The 19168-nt window shown below is 43.2% G+C and overlaps 1 protein-coding gene across 2 annotated transcripts; it reads left to right on the top strand.

Annotated features, from left to right (window-relative positions):
- Positions 1-10205: 10205 nt before the first annotated feature.
- Positions 10206-17728, top strand: LRRC3C (leucine rich repeat containing 3C). 2 transcript variants are annotated; one of them, XM_030221312.1, is made up of 2 exons: positions 10206-10521; positions 16484-17728. In XM_030221312.1, exon 2 carries the CDS (start codon positions 16572-16574, stop codon positions 17352-17354), a length of 783 nt encoding a protein of 260 aa, XP_030077172.1. In that variant the 5' UTR covers positions 10206-10521; positions 16484-16571; the 3' UTR covers positions 17355-17728. The 2 variants fall into 2 exon arrangements, with proteins under 2 accessions (XP_030077172.1, XP_030077171.1); XM_030221311.1 differs by having other exon boundaries at positions 10206-10579.
- Positions 17729-19168: the final 1440 nt, after the last annotated feature.

The following is a 19168-nucleotide window of genomic DNA, read 5'->3' as shown; positions in this document are numbered from 1 at the left end:
GGAGAGAGAGAGGGCAGATGGTGGATGGAAGGGGGAGAGAGAGATGGCAGACTGGGGCAGATGGTGGATGGAAGGGGCAGAAATAGAGGGCAGATGTGGATGGAAGGCACATTAGAGAGGGCAGACACTGGATGGCAGAGCGAAGACAGATGCTGGATGGAAGGAAGACGGTGAAAAGAAGATGAGGAAAGCAGAAACCAAAGACAACAAACTGTAAATATATATTTTTATTATTTTGCTTTAGGATATAGTATTTTAGCTGTGTTAATAAATGTTTATAAATAGAACATGTAAATAAGGTAATCTTTTTATTGGACTAATTTTAATACATTTTGACTTAACTTTCAGAGAACAAAACCCCCTTCCTCAGATCAGGATAGGATACTGTAACAGCACTATACTGTATTGACCTGAGGAAGGAGATTTTGGCCTCTGGAAGTTAAATGTATTAGTCCAATAAAATGGTATTATTTTATTTTCTGTATTTGTTTTATTTCTATTTGTTAATTTGTAAAGTGGTGATTGGTATTTGTTAGGTTTTTCAAATTTACATCTGCTGTCTTTATATTTTGCACAGTACTAGGAGACATTTTCTGTTTCTGTGGCGTTGCATTGTATGCAGAGTCTGGCATTGGGGGTTCAGTTTAATTTTTGTCTAAATAGAAAGTTTATGATTACTTATTCTATAGTGGATTAGGGTGTATCTGTGTTTGTGAAAAAGACATGGCTTTCAGTTGGCATTGACTGTGCAGGATCTAAGATCTGTACTATTCTGTCTGGTTTTGTTTTACAATAGGTGAATTGGTGTTCTAGTGATCACTGTAGTGCTTAAGATGCTTTCCTTTTCCTTGTGTGACTCGTAGAAACAACTGCTTATGGTATGGTAAAATTGCTCTATAGGTCGTGTTTTGTATTCTCGGTATGCCTAGTACTGGATTTGGGGGGGGGGGGGGGTTAAAAAAAATGACCGGCCCCGGGTGTCAACTACCCTAGCTACGCCACTGCTGCCGACGTCTCCCTTCCCTTGCACTCGTTGGTTCCCTCAGTGTCCCGCCTTCTTCTGACGTCAGAAGAAGGCGGACACTGAGGGAACCAAGAGCGCAAAGGGAAGGGAGATGTCGGCAGCGCTCCGCTTTCACTGACGCTGCTGCGACCAGAAATAAAAGATTTAAAGGCCCCAGGGCGCGGAGGGAAGGGCAGAGAGGCATGGATGGGAGGGCAGAGAGGCATCGATGGGAGGGCAGGGCCCAGGGAGAGGACAAATTGCTGGAAGGGGAGGGGAGAGAGGATTGCTGACTATGGATGGAGGAGGGAAGGGCAGAGAGGGACAAGGATGGACATGGGGGCCCAGGGAGAGGACAAATTGCTGGAAATGGAGGGGAGGGGAGAGAGGAGGATTGCTGGCTATGGATGGAGGAGGGAAGGGCAGAGAGGGACAAGAATGGACATGGATGGGAGGGCAGGACCCAGGGAGAGAGGAGAAATTGCTGGAAATGGATATAGAGCAAGAAATGAAGAAGAAAGGAGAAAAGTAAAGAAATAAATGGAAAGGAAGCCCTGGAAATGGAGTTAAGAGGACATATAGCAGCAGAATCAGATACTGGACCAGCATGATTGAAAAAAGAAAGTCACCAGACAACAAAGGTAGAAAAAAAATCATTTTATTTTCATTTTAGCATTTGGAATATGTCCACTTTGAGAATTTACATCTGCTATCTTATTTTGCAATGTATACCAATTTGTTTCTAAGAATATTGCTGACAATTCCTTTCAGTGTGGCAAGTGGTGAGCGATCATTTTCATGGGGGGGGGGCGTGATCATTTTCACGGGGGGGGGGGCGCCAATTGATAGTCTGCAGGGGGGCGCCAGAGACCCTAGGCACGGTCCTGCTTTCAAATATTTGAACGTCTGTATCATATCACCCCTGTTTCTCCTTTCCTCCAGGGTATACATGTTCAGGTCAGCAGGTCTCTCCTCATACGTCTTGTTACGCAAATCCCATACCATTCTCGTAGCTTTTCTTTGCACCGCTTCGATTCTTTTTACATCCTTAGCAAGATACTGCCTCCAAAACTGAACACAATACTCCAGATGGGGCCTCACCAACGACTTATACAGGGGCATCAACACTTCCTTTCTTCTGCTGGTCACACCTCTCTCTGTACACCCCAACAACCTTCTAGATACAGCCACCGCCTTGTAACACTGTTTCGTCGCCTTCAAATCCTCAGATACTATCACCCCAAGATCCCTCTCCCCGTCCGTACCTATCAGACTCTTGCCACCTTCCCAGTGTTGGGAATGCTGCTTTTTGACATATTTATAAATGGTCTAGATATGGGAATAACTAGTGAAGTAATTAAATTTGCTGAGACACAAAGCTATTCATAGTTGTTAAATCGCAAGAGGATTGTGAAAAATTGCAAGACGACCTTACGAGACTGGGAGACTGGGCACCAAATGGCAAATGATGCTTAATATGAGCAAGAGCAAAGTGATACATGTGGGAAAGAGGAACCCAAACTATAGCTACGTGATGCAAAGTTCCACATTAGAAGTCACCAACCAGGAAACGGATCTAGGAGTCATTGTTGATGATATTTTGAATTCCTCTGCTCAGTGTGCTGCAGCAGCCAAGAAAGCAAATAGAACGTTAGGTAATATTAGGAAAGGAATGGAAAATAAAAACGAGGATGTTATAATGCCTTTGTATTGCTCCATGGAGCGACTGCACCTTGAATACTGTGTGTAATTCTGGTCACCGCATCTCAAAAAAGATAGAATGGAATTAGAAAAGGTACAGAGAAGGGTGACGAAAATGATAAAGGGGATGGGACGACTTCCCTATGAGGAAAGGCTGAAACGGCTAGGGCTCTTCAGCTTGGAGAAAAGACAGCTGAGGGGAGATATGATAGAGGTCTATAAAATAATGAGTGGAGTGGAACAGGTAGACGTGAATCACTTGTTTTCTCTTTCCAAAACTACTAGGACTAGGGGGCACACAATGAAGCTACAAAGTAGTACATTTAAAACAAATCAGAGAAAATATTTCTTGATGCAACATGTAATTAAATTCTGGAATTTTTTGCCTGAGAATGTGGTAAAAGCAGTTAGCTTAGCGGAGTTTAAAAAAGGTTTGGATAGCTTCCTAAAAGAAAAGTCCATAAGCCATTATTAAAATGGACTTGGGAAAATCCACTGCTTATTTCTAGGATAAGCGGCATAAAATGTATTGTACCATTTTGGGATCTTACCAGGTACTTGTGACCTGGATTGGCCACCGTTGGAAACAGGATACTGAACTTGATGGACCTTTGGTATCTCTCAGTATGGCAACACTTATATACTTATGTACTTATGAGAGACCCAGTTATGATTCCTCAGTAAACCAAATGAAACAGCAGAACCAGGAATAGAATTTTGCTACTGCAAACCTTGTCATGCAAATAGTGGATCATTTCATCTTAAATTTTACTGTTCAGTGAATATAGCCTATAAGTTGCCTGTGTTTGTTGAACTGGTTACTGGACTCCAGCCAAACAGAATAGTGATGTAGGGTCACTTTGAAGCAGGGATGAAGCTGAAGCTGATAGCAAATCTTGGTGAACAGACCTATGTTTTTACCACAATAGACTGCTGCAGTGGCGTTCCTAGGGGGGGCGGTAAGTGCGGTCCGCTCCGGGTGCACACCGCTGGGGGGGGGTGCCGCACGCGCCTGTCCTCCGTTGTTCCATGCTTCTTCTCTGCCCCGGAACAGGTTACTTCCTGCACTCAGGGGGCAGGGCACATTGGCAATCCGCCCCCGGTATCAGCCCCCTAGGAACGCCACTGGACTGCTGGACATTCCATGGAAAATTTTACATTGGGGTAACTGTCCACTGTATTGAGAGTTTTTACTACTACTACTACTACTATAAATCATTTCTATAGTGCTACCAGTCATACGCAGTGCTTTACAATTGAACATGAAGAAAAGACAGTCCCTGCTCAAAAGAGCTTACAATCTAAATCTTTTTAGAGAGGAAGTCCTCTTGGCTGGCTTTAAGACTGAAGGGTTCCCACCAGTGACATAGCTATGGGGGGGTCACAAGGGCCCGGGTCCCCTAAAATGGATCCAGTGTCCCTGGTTTGGCTGGTGGGGTCCCCAACTCCTACCAGCTGAAGCGTTTCTCCAGTGCTGCTCTCCTTAAATTGCTTGCCATGCTTCCCTCTCATTGCGTGCATGTTCGTTTTGAGGACATGACCAAAGCACATGACCCAAGGATGCATCCAGTTGTCTGCACTTGGGACACGCAGAAGAGGAGCAGATCTTCATGACAAAAGCCCAATGGGGAGAATATTAAAGTCACAGGCTAATTTTGCATTGTAACTTCCAATTTGGTACATGCTTCGTCAGGCACTGAATGTGGGTGAGGCTAGAGAGCAGACAGCCCTCTGGCAGCTCAATGCCCAAGTTATCCATCCAAGTGCATTCCAGGTGAACCAAGTGCAGGGACGGTGCCTCGTCCTTGATGTGACGGTGATACCTTTTGTTGAGACTCCAGGGTCAGTGCTGTGTCCAATGACTCCTATACTTCTGCCGTAAGACGTGTTGATCCATTGTGCCATGATAGTGCTGAAGCTGAAGTTATGAGAATATAGCTTGGACTTGAGCAAACCATCTTCTTGTAACACGTGATGCAAAAGATGAATGCTTTTCAATTCCTAGATGGCAAATGGTGCCTGGTGGGAAAGCTAGATTGTGGCAAAGTGGCAACAAGGGAGTTGTGGTGAGCTCAACACCATGAAAGCGGCAGAGCCAGTGCCAAATGGCATGCAAAGGCTGGTAGGGTACATAAACTTGGGGCTCTGGTGGTACTGCAGGCGATGGGGCATGTAGGTAGGACCCATGATCTCCGATTCCAAGGCTGTACAGGTGAGATTCTCAGTTTCCTAAACCGATCATTAATGTGCCTTATTTCACAGCTAATAGTCAAGAAGCGAAGGCTGAGGAGGCCCAGGACCCCCCCTTTCATGCAACAACATGGCCGTCCCTTACCACAAAAATTGTTGGAACAATGAATTTAACAGCCATTCCTCTTTTACTCGCAGATATAATGGCAGCATTTGAAATATATATAACCAGTGGTGTGCAAGGAACATGTTAATTAACTAATCTTCCCTTAAAAAAAGAAAGGGGGGAGTAACTCCAGCTATATCATTTGGACCTGGTAGCCTCCAGCAGAGGGCCTACACTAAGGAAGTAGAGTTGTGTCAGATCAGCAGGAAGATGCTCCCCAAGGTATTTAAACTTTCCCAACTCCCATTGTAAGGGAAAGGCCCCTGTCTAGGATGTCCGAACCGACTGGAGGACATTAACTAATTTATTTGCGTGTGGATCTCAGGATTATGTGGAAATTTGGGTGCCATTTATAGAATCTGGGGGAAAATGTCTTGATGAAATCCTATTCTCCATTCCTCTGAGAACAGAGCAAATAAAGTACAGATAAAGGAAACACAAACTTTTGACACTGTGGGCTATGGGGTAGACACTGACTTGGAACCAGCAAACTACAACTCCCCACAGACCAACTGAGTCAATTCCAGCTGGCTGATAGTGGCCAAGTATATAGGAACATAAGACATGCATGCAAGGGTACAGACGACTGGGTGTTGAAGCAATTACCTCACTAGTTTTGGTAACTAGCTTAGCAATAAGAACACGGGTAGTAAGACGTGTGAGCTTGTATGCTCATGTATCCAGGACAGCATTGAACCAAATAGGAAGAAACAGAAGCTACGTTTGATAAGGAATAATAACTTACATATGATCAAGCTTCTACAGCTGGCAGATGGGATAAGTCCTTAGCGGTATATAACAGAACAACCAGGAACAACTATGAAGCATCAGGTAGCTAAGCTTATTAGTTTGTTTGTTTTTCTAAACTACGACTTGTGAGAGATCTCCTGAATCCATTCAATTTCAGCATGGTAGTGCAGACTTTGATTTTCCCATGCTTTGATTACTGTAATGGACCCTTGCTTGATCTCAAGAAACTCTTTGAAAGCATTGCAATCTGCACAAAATGCTACGGCCAGAGTTTTAGCAGGTGAACCTAAATACACTCAGATTACTGTAGTTCTAAAATATTTTCACTGGTTGCCTATTGAACTGAGTATAAAATTTAAAATTGCTTGTCTTGATTTTAAGGTTCTTCACCAGATGATTTCTCCTATACTTATTTCTAATCTGTGTCTTTATCAGCTGACTGGGATGTTTCATTCCAGTAGTCAAGGCCTGTTGAAGTTCCATCTTTTCATCTTATTAAATCTGCATGTAATTAGGAAATCTATGTTTAGAATTGTAGGTCCAAAACTTTGAAATGAGATTTCTATGACCCTTCGCAAGATTACTTCTTTTGTTCAGTTTAAGAAGGAACTTAAAACATGGCTGTTTGATGAGGCAAGTAGAAACTAGAGATCCACCATTTTTTTAAATCATATGTTATGAGGTATATGTAAACTAGATCTACCCATTTCCTTTCTGTCATATGTTGTACTACGAACTTATGTGATTATGGTTACTTTATGAAATACATGACCATTAACTGTGTATGTCAAATTGTTTTTATGTTCTGTCATTTTTATTATGAATGTACCTCTGTAACCCGCCCAGAACTTTGAATGGAGCGGGATATAAACTTTATAAAAATAAATAAGATGGGATAGGCCAATTGGTCTTTATTTGCCATCATCTTATTCAGTTACTATGTTCCTATCAATAAGTAAAAAATAACAACAAATGAATGTGTCTATCAGACTTATTTTTGAAAGTGATCGCTGGCCATTTCCCGACATAAATCGGGAGATGGCCGGCGATCTCTCAAAAGCGGCGAAATTGGTATAATCAAAAGCGGCTTTTTTGACAGCATTGCCGCTTTCCTGTCGCTGCACCGGCAGAAGTTCAAGCGGGCGTTTCGGCGGCGTAGTGAAGGCGGGGCATGGCAGGCATGGGCGTGGCTACCAGATGGTGGCTTTCACGGATAATGGAAAAACAAAAAGTGGCGTTAAGCAGTATTTCGCCGGGTTTACTTGGTCCTTTTATTTTCACAACCAAGCCTCAAAAAGGTGCCCCAACTGACCAGATGACCACCGGAGGGAATGGGGGGTGACCTCCCCGTAGTCCCCCAGTGGTCACCAACCCCCTCCTACACTAAAAAAATAAAAATAAAAACCTTTATTTGCCAGCCTGTATGCCAGCCTCAAATGTCATACCCAGCTCCCTGACAGCAGTATGCAGGTCCCTGGAGCAGTTTTTAATGGGTGCAGTGCACTTCAGGCAGGCAGACCCAGGTCCATCCCCCCCCCCCCCACCTGTTACACTTGTGGTGCTAAGTGTTGAGCCCTCCAAACCCCCCCAAAACCCACTGTACCCACATCTAGGTGCCCCCCTTCGCCCATAAGGGCTATGGTAATGGTGTAGAGTTGTGGGGAGTGGGTTTGGGGGGGATTTGGGGGGCTCAGCACCCAAGGTAAGGGAGCTATCCACCTGGGACCTATTTGTGTATTTTTTAAACATTTTTAGAAGTGCCCCCTAGGGTGCCCAGTTGGTGTCCTGGCATGTCAGGGGGACCAGTGCACTACAAATGCTTGCTCTTCCCATGACCAAATGCCTTGGATTTCGCCAGGTTTGAGATCGCCGGCATTTTTTCCATTATCGCTGAAAAACAAAACTGGCCATCTCAAACCCGGCGAACTCTGGCATTTGGCTGGGCTAAACCGTATTATCGAAAAAAAAAGATGGCCGGCCACCTTTTTCGATAATACAGTTCCGGCCAGCTGTTGCGCCACCGCCAAAATAGATCGCCAGCGACGTTCGATTATGCCCCTCCACGTGACCCAGGCTGCAATTGATAGAAGGGTTTTCTCTTTACTTCTTGCCTACTAGGGATCCTCTTGGCTTATCCCAGGTTTTCCTGTTACTATTTTGGCCTCTCCCCTCTCCCTTGGGAAGCTGTTCCATGAATCTGCCACCCTTTCCATGAAGAAATATTTTATAATATTATTCATGAGGGCACCCCTATATGCCTTATATCATACAATTTATTTCTGTCTGTCTCTTTTTCTCTCCCACACACACTACTCTTTAATTAAGTTAAAAGTACAAAGACTAGGGCACATTCAATAAAGTTACATGGAAATACTTTTAAAACAAATGAGGAAATATTTTCAGTCAATGAATAGTTAAGCTCTGGAATTCGTTGCCAGTGGATGTAGTAACATTGGTTAGATTATATGGGTTTAAAAAAGGTTTGGACAAGTTCCTGGAGGAAAAGTCCATAGTCTACTATTGATAGACATACGGGGAGCCACTGCTTGCTCCGGGATTGGTAGCATGGAATGTTGCTGCTAATTGGGTTTCTGCCAGGTACTTGTGACCTGGCTTTGCCACTGTTGGAAACAGGATACTGGGCTAGATAGACCATTGGTCTGACCCAGTATGGCTACTCTTATGTTTTTAATGACTTCCACCTGAAGGCTTTTTCTCTATCTCTATCTCTGTTTTCATACTTCAGCATCTTCCCTCTCTTAGTAGCTTCTGCTTCTTTACTCTGTCTCCTTGCACCTCCTTGTTTCCCAATCTCCCTTTGCCCATAGAATTCAGCACAGCAGCCCATATAAACCTACCAACCCATATTGACTGACTATGGCTATGGCTCTCTCTCTCTTTCTGTCCTTTAGCTTAAGATTTACCCCTGATCAGTCTCACCCATGTAGAAAAGAACACTCCCATTTTAAGGTAGAACTGTGCGGTCCTTTAGTGGGCCTGGGTGGGCACAGGCTCACCCACTTTGAGCTCAGACTCCCCAAGCCCCGCCAGCTGAAGACTCCCGGTGATCCTGCTTCTCTTAACTTCATCCCTCAACCCCACCAGTACCTTTAAAATCTTTCAGTGCTGGGCCAGCAGCAACCAATGACTCATACCAATATCTGTGACACAACTTCCCATTTGCAGGACCACAACGTAGGGTCAGAGAGAAGGCTCAGGGCTGGTGCAAGCAGCCAGTATGAGTCACTGTTTGCTGGTGGCCCAACACTGAAGGATTTAAAAGGTACGGGGGGGGGGGGGTTGGAGGAATGAAGTTAAGAGATGCTGGATCACTGGGGGGGAGGGGGAAGATGCCAGGCAAGGGGCTAGGTTCATGTGTCCCACCCACTTGGAGCTCAAGCCTGCCCAAGATTGGGTGCCTGGCTACATCCCTGCCCTGTACAGAGCAAGAAAGTCCATATGGCTCATCCAGTCTGTCCATCATTACTGTATTCTCAGATCTGCAATCCCTTCTCCTCCCTCAGAAATCCTGTGTTTATTGCTTGCGTTCTTGAATTCTGATAACACCCTGGTAGCCACCAGTTCCACTGGGAAGCCGTTCCATGCATCCATTAGTCCTTAGAGCATCAAATGCTACAGATTTATTGCACGTGGACCTCTTAGCTCTGTTTTAAAGAACTATTTCCTTGATACTGTACAGGCAGCAACTCATGTCTTCTTCCTAACCTCAATAAAGAAAGTGGAGGAGAAGAAAGCGCATGGTGGGGATTGGGAATGCCTCTTAAATATTACTCAAATGTTAAACATGCCAACTAACATCTGTGCAGAATTACTTGAGGCCCTGCACACTCTGGCAGAAATCAGAGAGGAAAATTCTAATCTAACCAGAATATTATGAGCCTGTAGGTCTAGCTCCATCGCTACCTGTTTTCAAGTCCATGCTAAAACCCCACCTTTTCACCACTGCTTTTGGCTCCTAGCCACTACTCAATTACCTCCCCTTGTTCCTTCTCATCCAGTACTTCCCTCGCCCTTAATTGTCTTGTCTGTCTGTGTTATTTTTAGATTGTAAGCTCTATTGAGCAGGGACTGTCTCTCTATGTCAGGTGTTCAGCGCTGCGTGGGTCTGGTAGCGCTATACAAATGTTAATAATAATTATTATTATTATGTTTGCTTGGATTTATGGACAGGCGTTAGGGCTTCGACTGACCCAGAGTCAATTCATTCTGTGCTGCTGCTGCTGCTGTGTCTTTTTGCTCTTGTTGCATGGAGACTGCGAGCTTCAACTCTTCCTCTCTCTCTCTTTTTCCAGGGCGGAGTTTCAGCCCCAAAGGAGGGGTATCATTGTCTAAGAGGAAAACACAGAGAGCCACTCACTGAAAGAGAGAGAGAGAGAGAGAGAGCTAACACAGCATCTCCACCTGCTGCCTGCAAAGCTGAATGGGACCTGGTCTCTGAGCTACCAGAGAGAAAACGCAGCTGGAGAGGAAGCCCCGATCTCCTTCCTAGCTCTCCTACCCCTGGGATACAGCAAGGAACAGCCACCTGAGCTACTCCCTCTCCCAGCTTGACGGCACTGTAACAGGATGATGACAGAAGTTGCTGTAGATCATCCGGAACCTCGCAGATTATCGACTAGGAAAAGAAATGAGGAGAAGATGCCTGTTGAATAAAGCTTGGGCGCTTCCTCCTTTTCCGATCGATCACCAGGTAATGGAACTTCGGGCCATAGACCAAGGGCAAGTAGCAAGATGCAGGTGATGGACAGGTGAGTCGCCAGTATTATAACACATGTAAATAAAATGGATCTGGAGGGATCACACTAGGTACAGGTGATCAGGACACAGTACAAAGATACCAAGACATACAAAGAAAGGAATACTTTGTGAGCCATCAGAACTGGGTTTCACTTTTTATAGTGACTTGTAGTTTTTGAGATGCAAAATATAAAAGAAAAAAAAATAGTTTTCTTCCTCACAAATACACAATTATTATTTTTTTTAATTTTATGTGCTAGAACCAGAAAGTCAGCAACCTACCCAGAAAGTAGAATCTCCAAGGGATGGATAACTGTGTATATGTGTGTGTGTGTGGGGTGGGGGGTGGGGGGGGGGGGGTTGGCATTTCAACTGTAAAAGCCTGGGCTTGCTTTATTTATTTATTGGGATATATTTACTACCTTTTTGAATAAATTCACCCAAGGTGATGTATAAAGCAGTGGCGTAGCCAGACCTGACATTTGGGTGGGCCCAGAGCTAATATGGGTGGGCACTAGGTGTGAGTAGTGTTTCTTGGGATACTCCTTAATAATGCCTTAGAACGCACTTGATGATGGATTTCTAAGTAGTCTGCCCAACAGCTGCCCTGCATCAACATAAACCACATACATACTTAATGGAGGGGGAAAAAACAATATTTTTAAATACAGTTACATTATGCCATAATCCATCAGAGCCATCATTTTGATTACAAGAGTAAAATACATATATTTTTTAAATTTTAGCGTGTCATGTAATGTGTTCATACTCAAGAGTGTAATCAAAATGCTGGCTGGTAGTGGGCTTCTGGGTGGGGGTGGGATCTTCACTGCCTATGGTAAAAAATATATATATTTAATCATTAAATATAACTTTTTTGCCCTAGGCAGTGAAGTGCTTACCCCACCCAGAAGCCCACCACTAGCCAGCATTCTGATTATACTCTTGAGTATGAACACATTACATGACACGCTAAAATTTAAAAAATATATGTATTTTACCTGCTGGGCAGCTGCTTGCACGTGGTGCGGAAAAGCACCCTGGCTCCTGTTCCTGTTGTGTGGGGCCGAAGGGGAGTGCTGCTATGATCGATTCGAGAATCGAGACGAGACTAATAAATAAAATCATCTAGACCCAGCTGGCAGGCACAGGGTGGACTATGGAGGAGCCACGCCCGTGACACAGAGCCGACAGCTTTTCTCATGCGGCACGGCGTTCAGCGCCATTGTGCCATGTGCACTGCGGGGAGCATGGGGGTGCTAGGCTTACTTACTCGAGTTTCTTGAAGTCCTCGACACCCCCAGCCACATACACCTCTCCACTCTGCGGGTTGTCCAGCGAGGTGATCTGGTGGCTGGCCCACGGCGTGTATAGGTTGCGAACAGTGCCGAAGGGAGCGAGCACACTGCCCGTCACCTCCTGCAGGAAGACGTCGAAGCCCACCTTCTTCTCATGGATGAGCATGCGGCGACCCCGGTAGAAGGGATCCCCTTTGCAGTACACCACCATGCTCTTCACCTGTGGCTGCTAAGCCAACCCAGCTGCACCGCCACTTCCCCGACCCCGACTCTCCCATCCTCCTCCCGATAAATGCACACACAAAAATAAATAAACAACAGCAGCCGCTTAACTGAAAACTAACGATGCGACTTCTTTCTAGAGAAGGGGGGTCTTCTCGTCCAAATCAGAACTCGCCGGCTTCAGCTAAAACGTCTCTGGCGCTGCTTGAAAAGCGGCAAAACCCAAAGCTCGTGGAGAGCTGTAGGGACAGCAGCCTACGCATCATTTAAACCAAAACAACAACTGGAGCAAAATAGCAACCGTGAGCTGAGACGTGATGGCAGAAAGGCTGTGGCTGTGTACTTTTTGGCGTTTAAACTGGATGGGCCTGAGGTGAGGTTGGGTGGGCCTGAGCCCACCCAGGCCCACCCGTAGCTACGCTCCAGGTATAAAGCAAGAATAATGCAGACAAAGACAATAGACAATTACAGCAGAAAAAATAATCAAACAGTACACATTATGTTACTTGCAATGTCAACACAACACAAATTAAAATATCTTAATAGCACAGTGTGTAAGTGAAGGTGGATCACATATACTGTACAGATAAAATAGAATAACAGGAGTTAGACAAAAAATAAGGCTGATTACCTTAAGAAAATATTGCTCCTGAAGTCAGAAAAGATGCAGGAAAATGATCTCAGCTAATGTAGAATTCGTTTAGCAAGCTTTCATAGCCTGAAGGAAAAAAGGGTGTTCAGAATGTGTCCAGCTTGATTTGACTTTTCCCAGGAAAAAATCTACAACTGAAGAGAGATTATTTGTATGCTAGGGGAGGAGGTTTTGCCTGCAACAGCTCAGACAGCAGAGGGCTCTGACTGTGTGGGAGTGGGAGTTTCCCTTGGGAGGGGGTGAGCAGGGAATCCCTCTCTCCATTATACAGATTGATGGTGTGTGTGTATGCTGAGGGAACTCTCTCATTTGTAACGTGAAGCGTTTTGTATTCTGCTGTCACACCTTGCGCCCTCTGCAGTAGTGAGCAAGGCCAGCACTCATCTCTCTGTGATGACCGGCAGGGCATGTTAACCCCCTCGGTAACAGGGAAAGCTGGGACTGGCGTTGTGCTGTTATTGTGGCGATTTCAACCAGCAGCCAGCCCAGGTCTGAGAGTTCTAGTACTGTCAGAAGGAAAAATCCTCTCCAGCGACCAATTCTGCCTTTAGTTAAGGAGCTTCTGTTTTAAAGGTAAGTTCTTTCTTGGACATAGAGAAGAGCTCTGTGGTCAGACACAGAGAAGGAACACCAGCCCCCACCCCCTTCCGAATTCTCAGGTCTGCCACATCACAGAAGAAGACTGGACGTATTCTGTTATTTGTATTTATTCTCAATTACTTAATTAATTTATTAATATTCATGGGCGGAACATGCCCAATAAAACAAACCCTCCTACAGTATTACCGGTACATAAAGAATAAATCCAGGCATTGCTTGTTTTCATTCTGTGACATTCTAATTTTTCAATCAGGAGTACGATTTTTCTTCTTGTCGCATAAGTGATGGAAAGTAGGTTATAATAATCTGTTATAATAAGAGTCTATAAATATGCTGTGATGCCTTTGTATTTGACTAACACTACATCTGTGATAAACTTTCTACAGAAAGGGAGGATAACTCAAAAAGCTTGCCACAGATACATTGTTGGTCCAGTTCAAATACCTGGGGTACAACTTGTTTGTTAACCTTTATTTCCACATATCTCAGTGGACTAACGCAGCAGCCACAATAATTTAATTTAATTTGATTGTTTATATTCTGCTTAGCCAAAATATGTCTTCAACAAGACATATCACAAAGATCAACACATGTGAAATCCCCCACATGTATCCAGAACTGTCATATAATGTTTTCTTGTTATATCACTATTATGCTTTATCACTATCGTGTAACCCAAAATCCTTCTGTAATACCAAATGTCTATTCTCTTCTTATTTCCACTACTCATGATGTATTGTAAGCCACATTGAGCCTGCAAAGAGGTGGGAAAATGTGGGATACAAATGCAACAAATAAAATAAATAAAGTTGGATTCGAATTCAAGATTTGGAAAAAAAAAAACTAAATACATAAAGAATACCATCAAAACAACATATCAGAATAAGGAGTACATTTCTGGAAAGACAGGTATCTTATTGTATTAGTGCAGTAAATTATTATTTTTAGCGCAGATTTTGGTTATGTCCTAGCCAATAACATAGTTCTTTTTTTCACCTTCTTCTGCTGTGGTGCCTGCACACCCCATCTCCTTATTGTGAAGGTTTATTATTATTGAGTTGAAAAAGGTGCCTAGACATGGGCTTTCAATGTGCCTAATTAGGAGCATGTTTTACTGATGTGTGACTGTATTTCCTCTTAACTTGTGCTTAAGGCCTTCCAAAGCTCAAACAGTATATTCAAATGTGCTGCCAGGCTGGCTGCCCCTCTCTGCCCTCACCTAGTTCTTTCTCAGAGAGAGAACCATCGGGTCATAGATTTTACATTAGTGTCACCATGTTAGATTGCCTGGCTCCTTCATTTGCACTAATTCCCAAAGCAACAGGAATACAATCTGCAGGAACAGGACTTAATGGGAAAACTGCCGCTGTCATTTTGTTTTTTGTTACAAAGATCTTATTCTAAGTCACTAGCGGCATGGTCTTTCAATGTCTGTTGAAGGCACCAATGACAGGACAGTTTCACCAGTGATTAAGGCCAACAGAGTGTGAATTCTGCTGTAGGAAATGTCAATTATACCAGCAAAAGGGTTATAAAATTGCACAACTGCATAGCATAGTAACATAGTAGTAACGTAGTAAATGAACATAGTAACACGGTAAATGATGGCAGATAGAGACCTGTACAGTCCATCCAGTCTGCCCAAGATAAACTCATTTTACATGGTATGCAATACTGTATACCCGAGTTTGATTTGTCCTTGCCATTCTCAGGGCACGTAGACCGTATAAGTCTGCCCAGCACTCATCTTGTACTAAAAGTTATGAAGCTAACATCAAAACCCCTTAAAATTTACACTCAAGCCCATCCATATCTATTCAGTCACGATCAGGGCGTAGACCGTCAAAGTCTGCCCAGCACAGGTTTTGCTTCCCAATTACCGACATCGCCACCCAATCTTCGCTAAGATTCCGTGGATCCGTGAATGCATAAGCTCAGAAAAAGTGCACGCACAGATATAAATGCATTTCTCTAGGGTTCTGTAAACTTTGTCTCTGATTGTTATGCTCACATTTTCTAAGCTCAATAAGAATTCACAAAAAAAGAGCTTGCACAGGAATTGTGCATCTTCTGTTTTGCAACCTGTGTGTTTGGCATTCTCAGGGGTGTAAATAGGGCAGAAGGAGAGGCCGAATTGTGATGTATAATATAAGTATGTTATCCTCTGGATTCTATATATGGTGCTAAAAATTGAATGCACAATTGAGTAATGAGCCAATTAGTTCCAGTTATTGGACACTAAATCAATTAGTGGCGTTCATTGGCAATAGTTTGGATTTGCATGTGTGTCTTGCTAAATGCTATTCTATAAAGATGCATGTAACTGAAAAGAGGGTGTGGCCATGGGAGGAGCATGGGTGAGTCAGGTGCTTTCACTTAAGATGCATGCATTATTATAGAATTCGGAGGATCCGTGTCTAATTTACATGCAAGGATTTACAGCAGGTTTCAGTTGGGTGTAGATCCTGGCCCTATGTCTTATTCTATAAACGGCCCCCAATTCGGACTGCCATTTATAGAATAGCACTCAGTGCATATTTTTTTTCAGCAGTCAAATTTTGGCACCATTGACATGATTTTATTCCTATATGTGTAGAATGTATACAGACATTTACACCTTCAGAGCAGGTGCAATAACAGGCCTGGATCTGGACGTGTACTTTATAAAGGCAGATAGATATAGCTGCCTATGTTACCTTTATAACATAGGCTTAACATAAACATCTTTTTAAACTTCTCATATAGGCATAAAATCAAGCCTTACAAATCCATTGTCTGTGAGAGAGTCAAGTTTTTAATTTCTGCCTCTGCCTTTTCCTCTCAGTCTCTGCAGCACAGCTGTAACTGCAGTTAATAGAGCTGATTAATTAACTCATTAATCTTAATATCATGGCATGTCTGCCTAAGAGAGGCCAAAATCTCTCAACTTATTATTTGATCTAGCTATGGAAAAATTATCATTTGAACCAGTTCATTTTTCAAAAGCAAAACAGCTAAAGAAAATGTAATTAAAAAGCTGTTGTGTGTGTGTGTGTGTTCTTTGATACCTGCTCTGGCATAGGGCATTATTTATATGTGTGAAGCTTGCATTGTTTCTGCCTGTTATGTATCTGTTCCCTTATGGCATTTTCCTTTCTTTCTAGAGTGACTATGAGCTTGGGATCAGACTCAGACACTGCATAAAGGTGAGAGGGATCCCTGAAGACCACATGATTATGCAGATTTCTCATCATGCCACTCCTGGACTGGTTCCTTCGCCACTCATTTGCCATGTGGCTACTCCTCCAAAGCTTTGTTCTGATGACATTCTGCTTTCACTCTGCCACCACATTTCCAAAGGGCTGCTACCAAGCAGAAGAGGATGGCTACAAGACCTTCAGGTGCAGCAATGCGCAGCTGACAGAAGTTCCCAAGGACATCCCTAATGACACAAACAAACTGTATCTAGACTATAATCAGATCACCTTCATCCCCAATGATGCCTTCCAGAACTTGCCTGTCTTGATGGAACTGGACCTTTCCCATAATGCAATCAGTAGGCTGGAGACTGGTGCTTTCCGGGGCCTGTCAGAACACTTGAATTCCCTAGATTTGTCTTCAAATAAACTGGTGTCAGTCAACAAAGACGTCTTCGTCAACCTGAAGGCCAAGACCAACCTGTCCAGCAACCCTTGGCTCTGTGACTGCATGCTTCAGGAGATGATCCGGCTGGTGGAGCTCGACCCCGGATCATCCAGTAGCATCTTGTGTGACAAGTCTATTCAGGAGGAGCATGTGGGCAAGCCTTTCCTCCAGGCAGTGAAGGATGTGGACTTCTGTAATGTTTACAAAAAGACAACAGACATAGCCATGTTGGTTACCATGTTTGGCTGGTTCACCATGGTGATTTCTTACCTGGTCTATTATGTCCGTCAGAACCAAGAAGATGCTCGGCGGCACCTTGAGTACCTCAAATCCCTGCCCAGCAAGCAGAAGAAGTCGGAGGAATCCTCCACCATCAGCACTGTGGTATAATGATTAAACCCATCTGATCCATAGAAGATCCAATAAGATATCCCATCTTATACAACTGCTTTAAGAATCACAAGAAAAGTTGGGCTGCCTTTTTTTTTTTACATTAATGTTCTTATGTTTTCTACCCATAGTCAAGCAAATTGCTTTCCCCTCTTTGTGAAAACAGGTTACATAGATGAAATGAAGGTTAGCTGTCAGAAGGAATTATCTGGGAAGAAGAAAGCAGTCTGCAACACAGAATGGGTAGTGACTTCTCTACTTCCTGGGTATCTCTTGGATTCTGTTGCAGCAGAACAAGTAATATTTGCATTAGTTTGATGTTAAGAAGCCCTGAATTCTGTTGAAAAAAAGGTTTCTAAGTTAGCTGAGAGAGAAAAAAAAGGATGGCATTCTTAGGGATCCTTTTACTAAGGTGTGCTAATAGATTTATTCCTTTGGACTTCTTAGCATTTAGCGTGCACTAATTATTAACATGCACCTTAGTAAAAGGAGCCCTTAATTTGGTGGTTTCCACTGAACATTGCAGAGAACAGAGAGCTAACTGAGAAAAACTCATACATTAAATTTAATTTAATTTGGGAACATCTAGATCAGAGACACCAGGTTATTAGCAAATTGGAAAGAAGCCAAATGAAACTCAGTGTTAGAGGATGGTAGAAACTAATCATTCTTGCTTCTCTCACTTCTTGTTTTTTAACCCCATTAATATGGAATAAGGTTTAGTCTTGAGTAAAATACCTTTCCCTTTCTCTTTAGTGCAGAACAAAACACAAGGCAAAAAATGCTACATTCTTTCTTCTTGTTGATTTGGAGGGCATTTTCAGATGGTAAATTTAAAAGGAACAAACCCTTATAGTCTGGACCAGTCATTTGAGCTCTGTAAGGTGCCTCTTCCACTTTCCAGCCTTTAGAGTTCATTACAATCTTCTACCTGCTCAGTATATTTTAGTGACTTTTTTTTTAAACTGGGAAACAGTTGCCTTAATAGAAACATTATGAGAAAATTTAATAAAACCAATGTTTTCTTTAAAAAAAAAGTGATTTCTTCTTTCATTGTAACGAATAGATCACCTGTACTTTGTTTACCCAGTTCATTCCTTTCCTTAATTCTTTCTAAGTTCACATTATAATATCCTGCTCCGATCAGAGAGGAAGACACTACGACAGACACAATACACATTGGGATGAGCAGAAGCACAGAAATGTTGAGCTATCAAGGTACATATGTGCATACTTTATTCCTGTGTTATAAACACAACATATGTGCTTACATGCCTTTAATAAAATTATCCCGGACATTTACACCCATTCTGAGGCAAGCATCATTTTATGAGTAAAAATGCTATAAAGAAAAGGTATACATGCATGTATTTTATAAAGGCCATCATGCATAAATGCTAATCCCAACCTCCACCTTTCTCCACCCCAGTAATGCCTACAAACATATCACATAAAAGTAAAAGTAGGGGCTATGGGGAGTAATGTCAGGAAGTATTTTTTTCACAGAGAGGGTGGTGGATATGTGGAGTGTCCTCCCGCGGGAGGTGGTAGAGAAGAAAATGGTAATGGAATTCAAACATGCGTGCAATAAACACAAAGGAATCCTGTTTAGAAGGAATGGATCCATGGAATCTTTTTTTTTTTGTTACATTTGTACCCTGTGCTTTCCCACTCATGGCAGGCTCAATGCAGCTTACATGGGGCAATGGAGGGTTTAAGTGACTTGCCCAGTCACCAGGAGCTGCCTGTGCCTGAAGTGGGAATTGAACTCAGTTCCTCAGGACCAAAGTCCACCACCCTAACCACTAGGCCAC

The sequence above is a fragment of the Microcaecilia unicolor genome, chromosome 12 (genome assembly GCF_901765095.1).
Source record: "Microcaecilia unicolor chromosome 12, aMicUni1.1, whole genome shotgun sequence".
NCBI classification, from domain to species: domain Eukaryota; kingdom Metazoa; phylum Chordata; class Amphibia; order Gymnophiona; family Siphonopidae; genus Microcaecilia; species Microcaecilia unicolor.
Note: the sequence above shows the minus strand (reverse complement) of the source record. Positions and strands in the feature narration are given on the sequence as shown.

Excerpts from the sequence above, each read along its gene's own strand:
- LRRC3C (XM_030221312.1), top strand. The coding sequence starts at position 16,572 with ATGCCACTCCTGGACTGGTTCCTTCGCCACTCATTTGCCATGTGGCTA.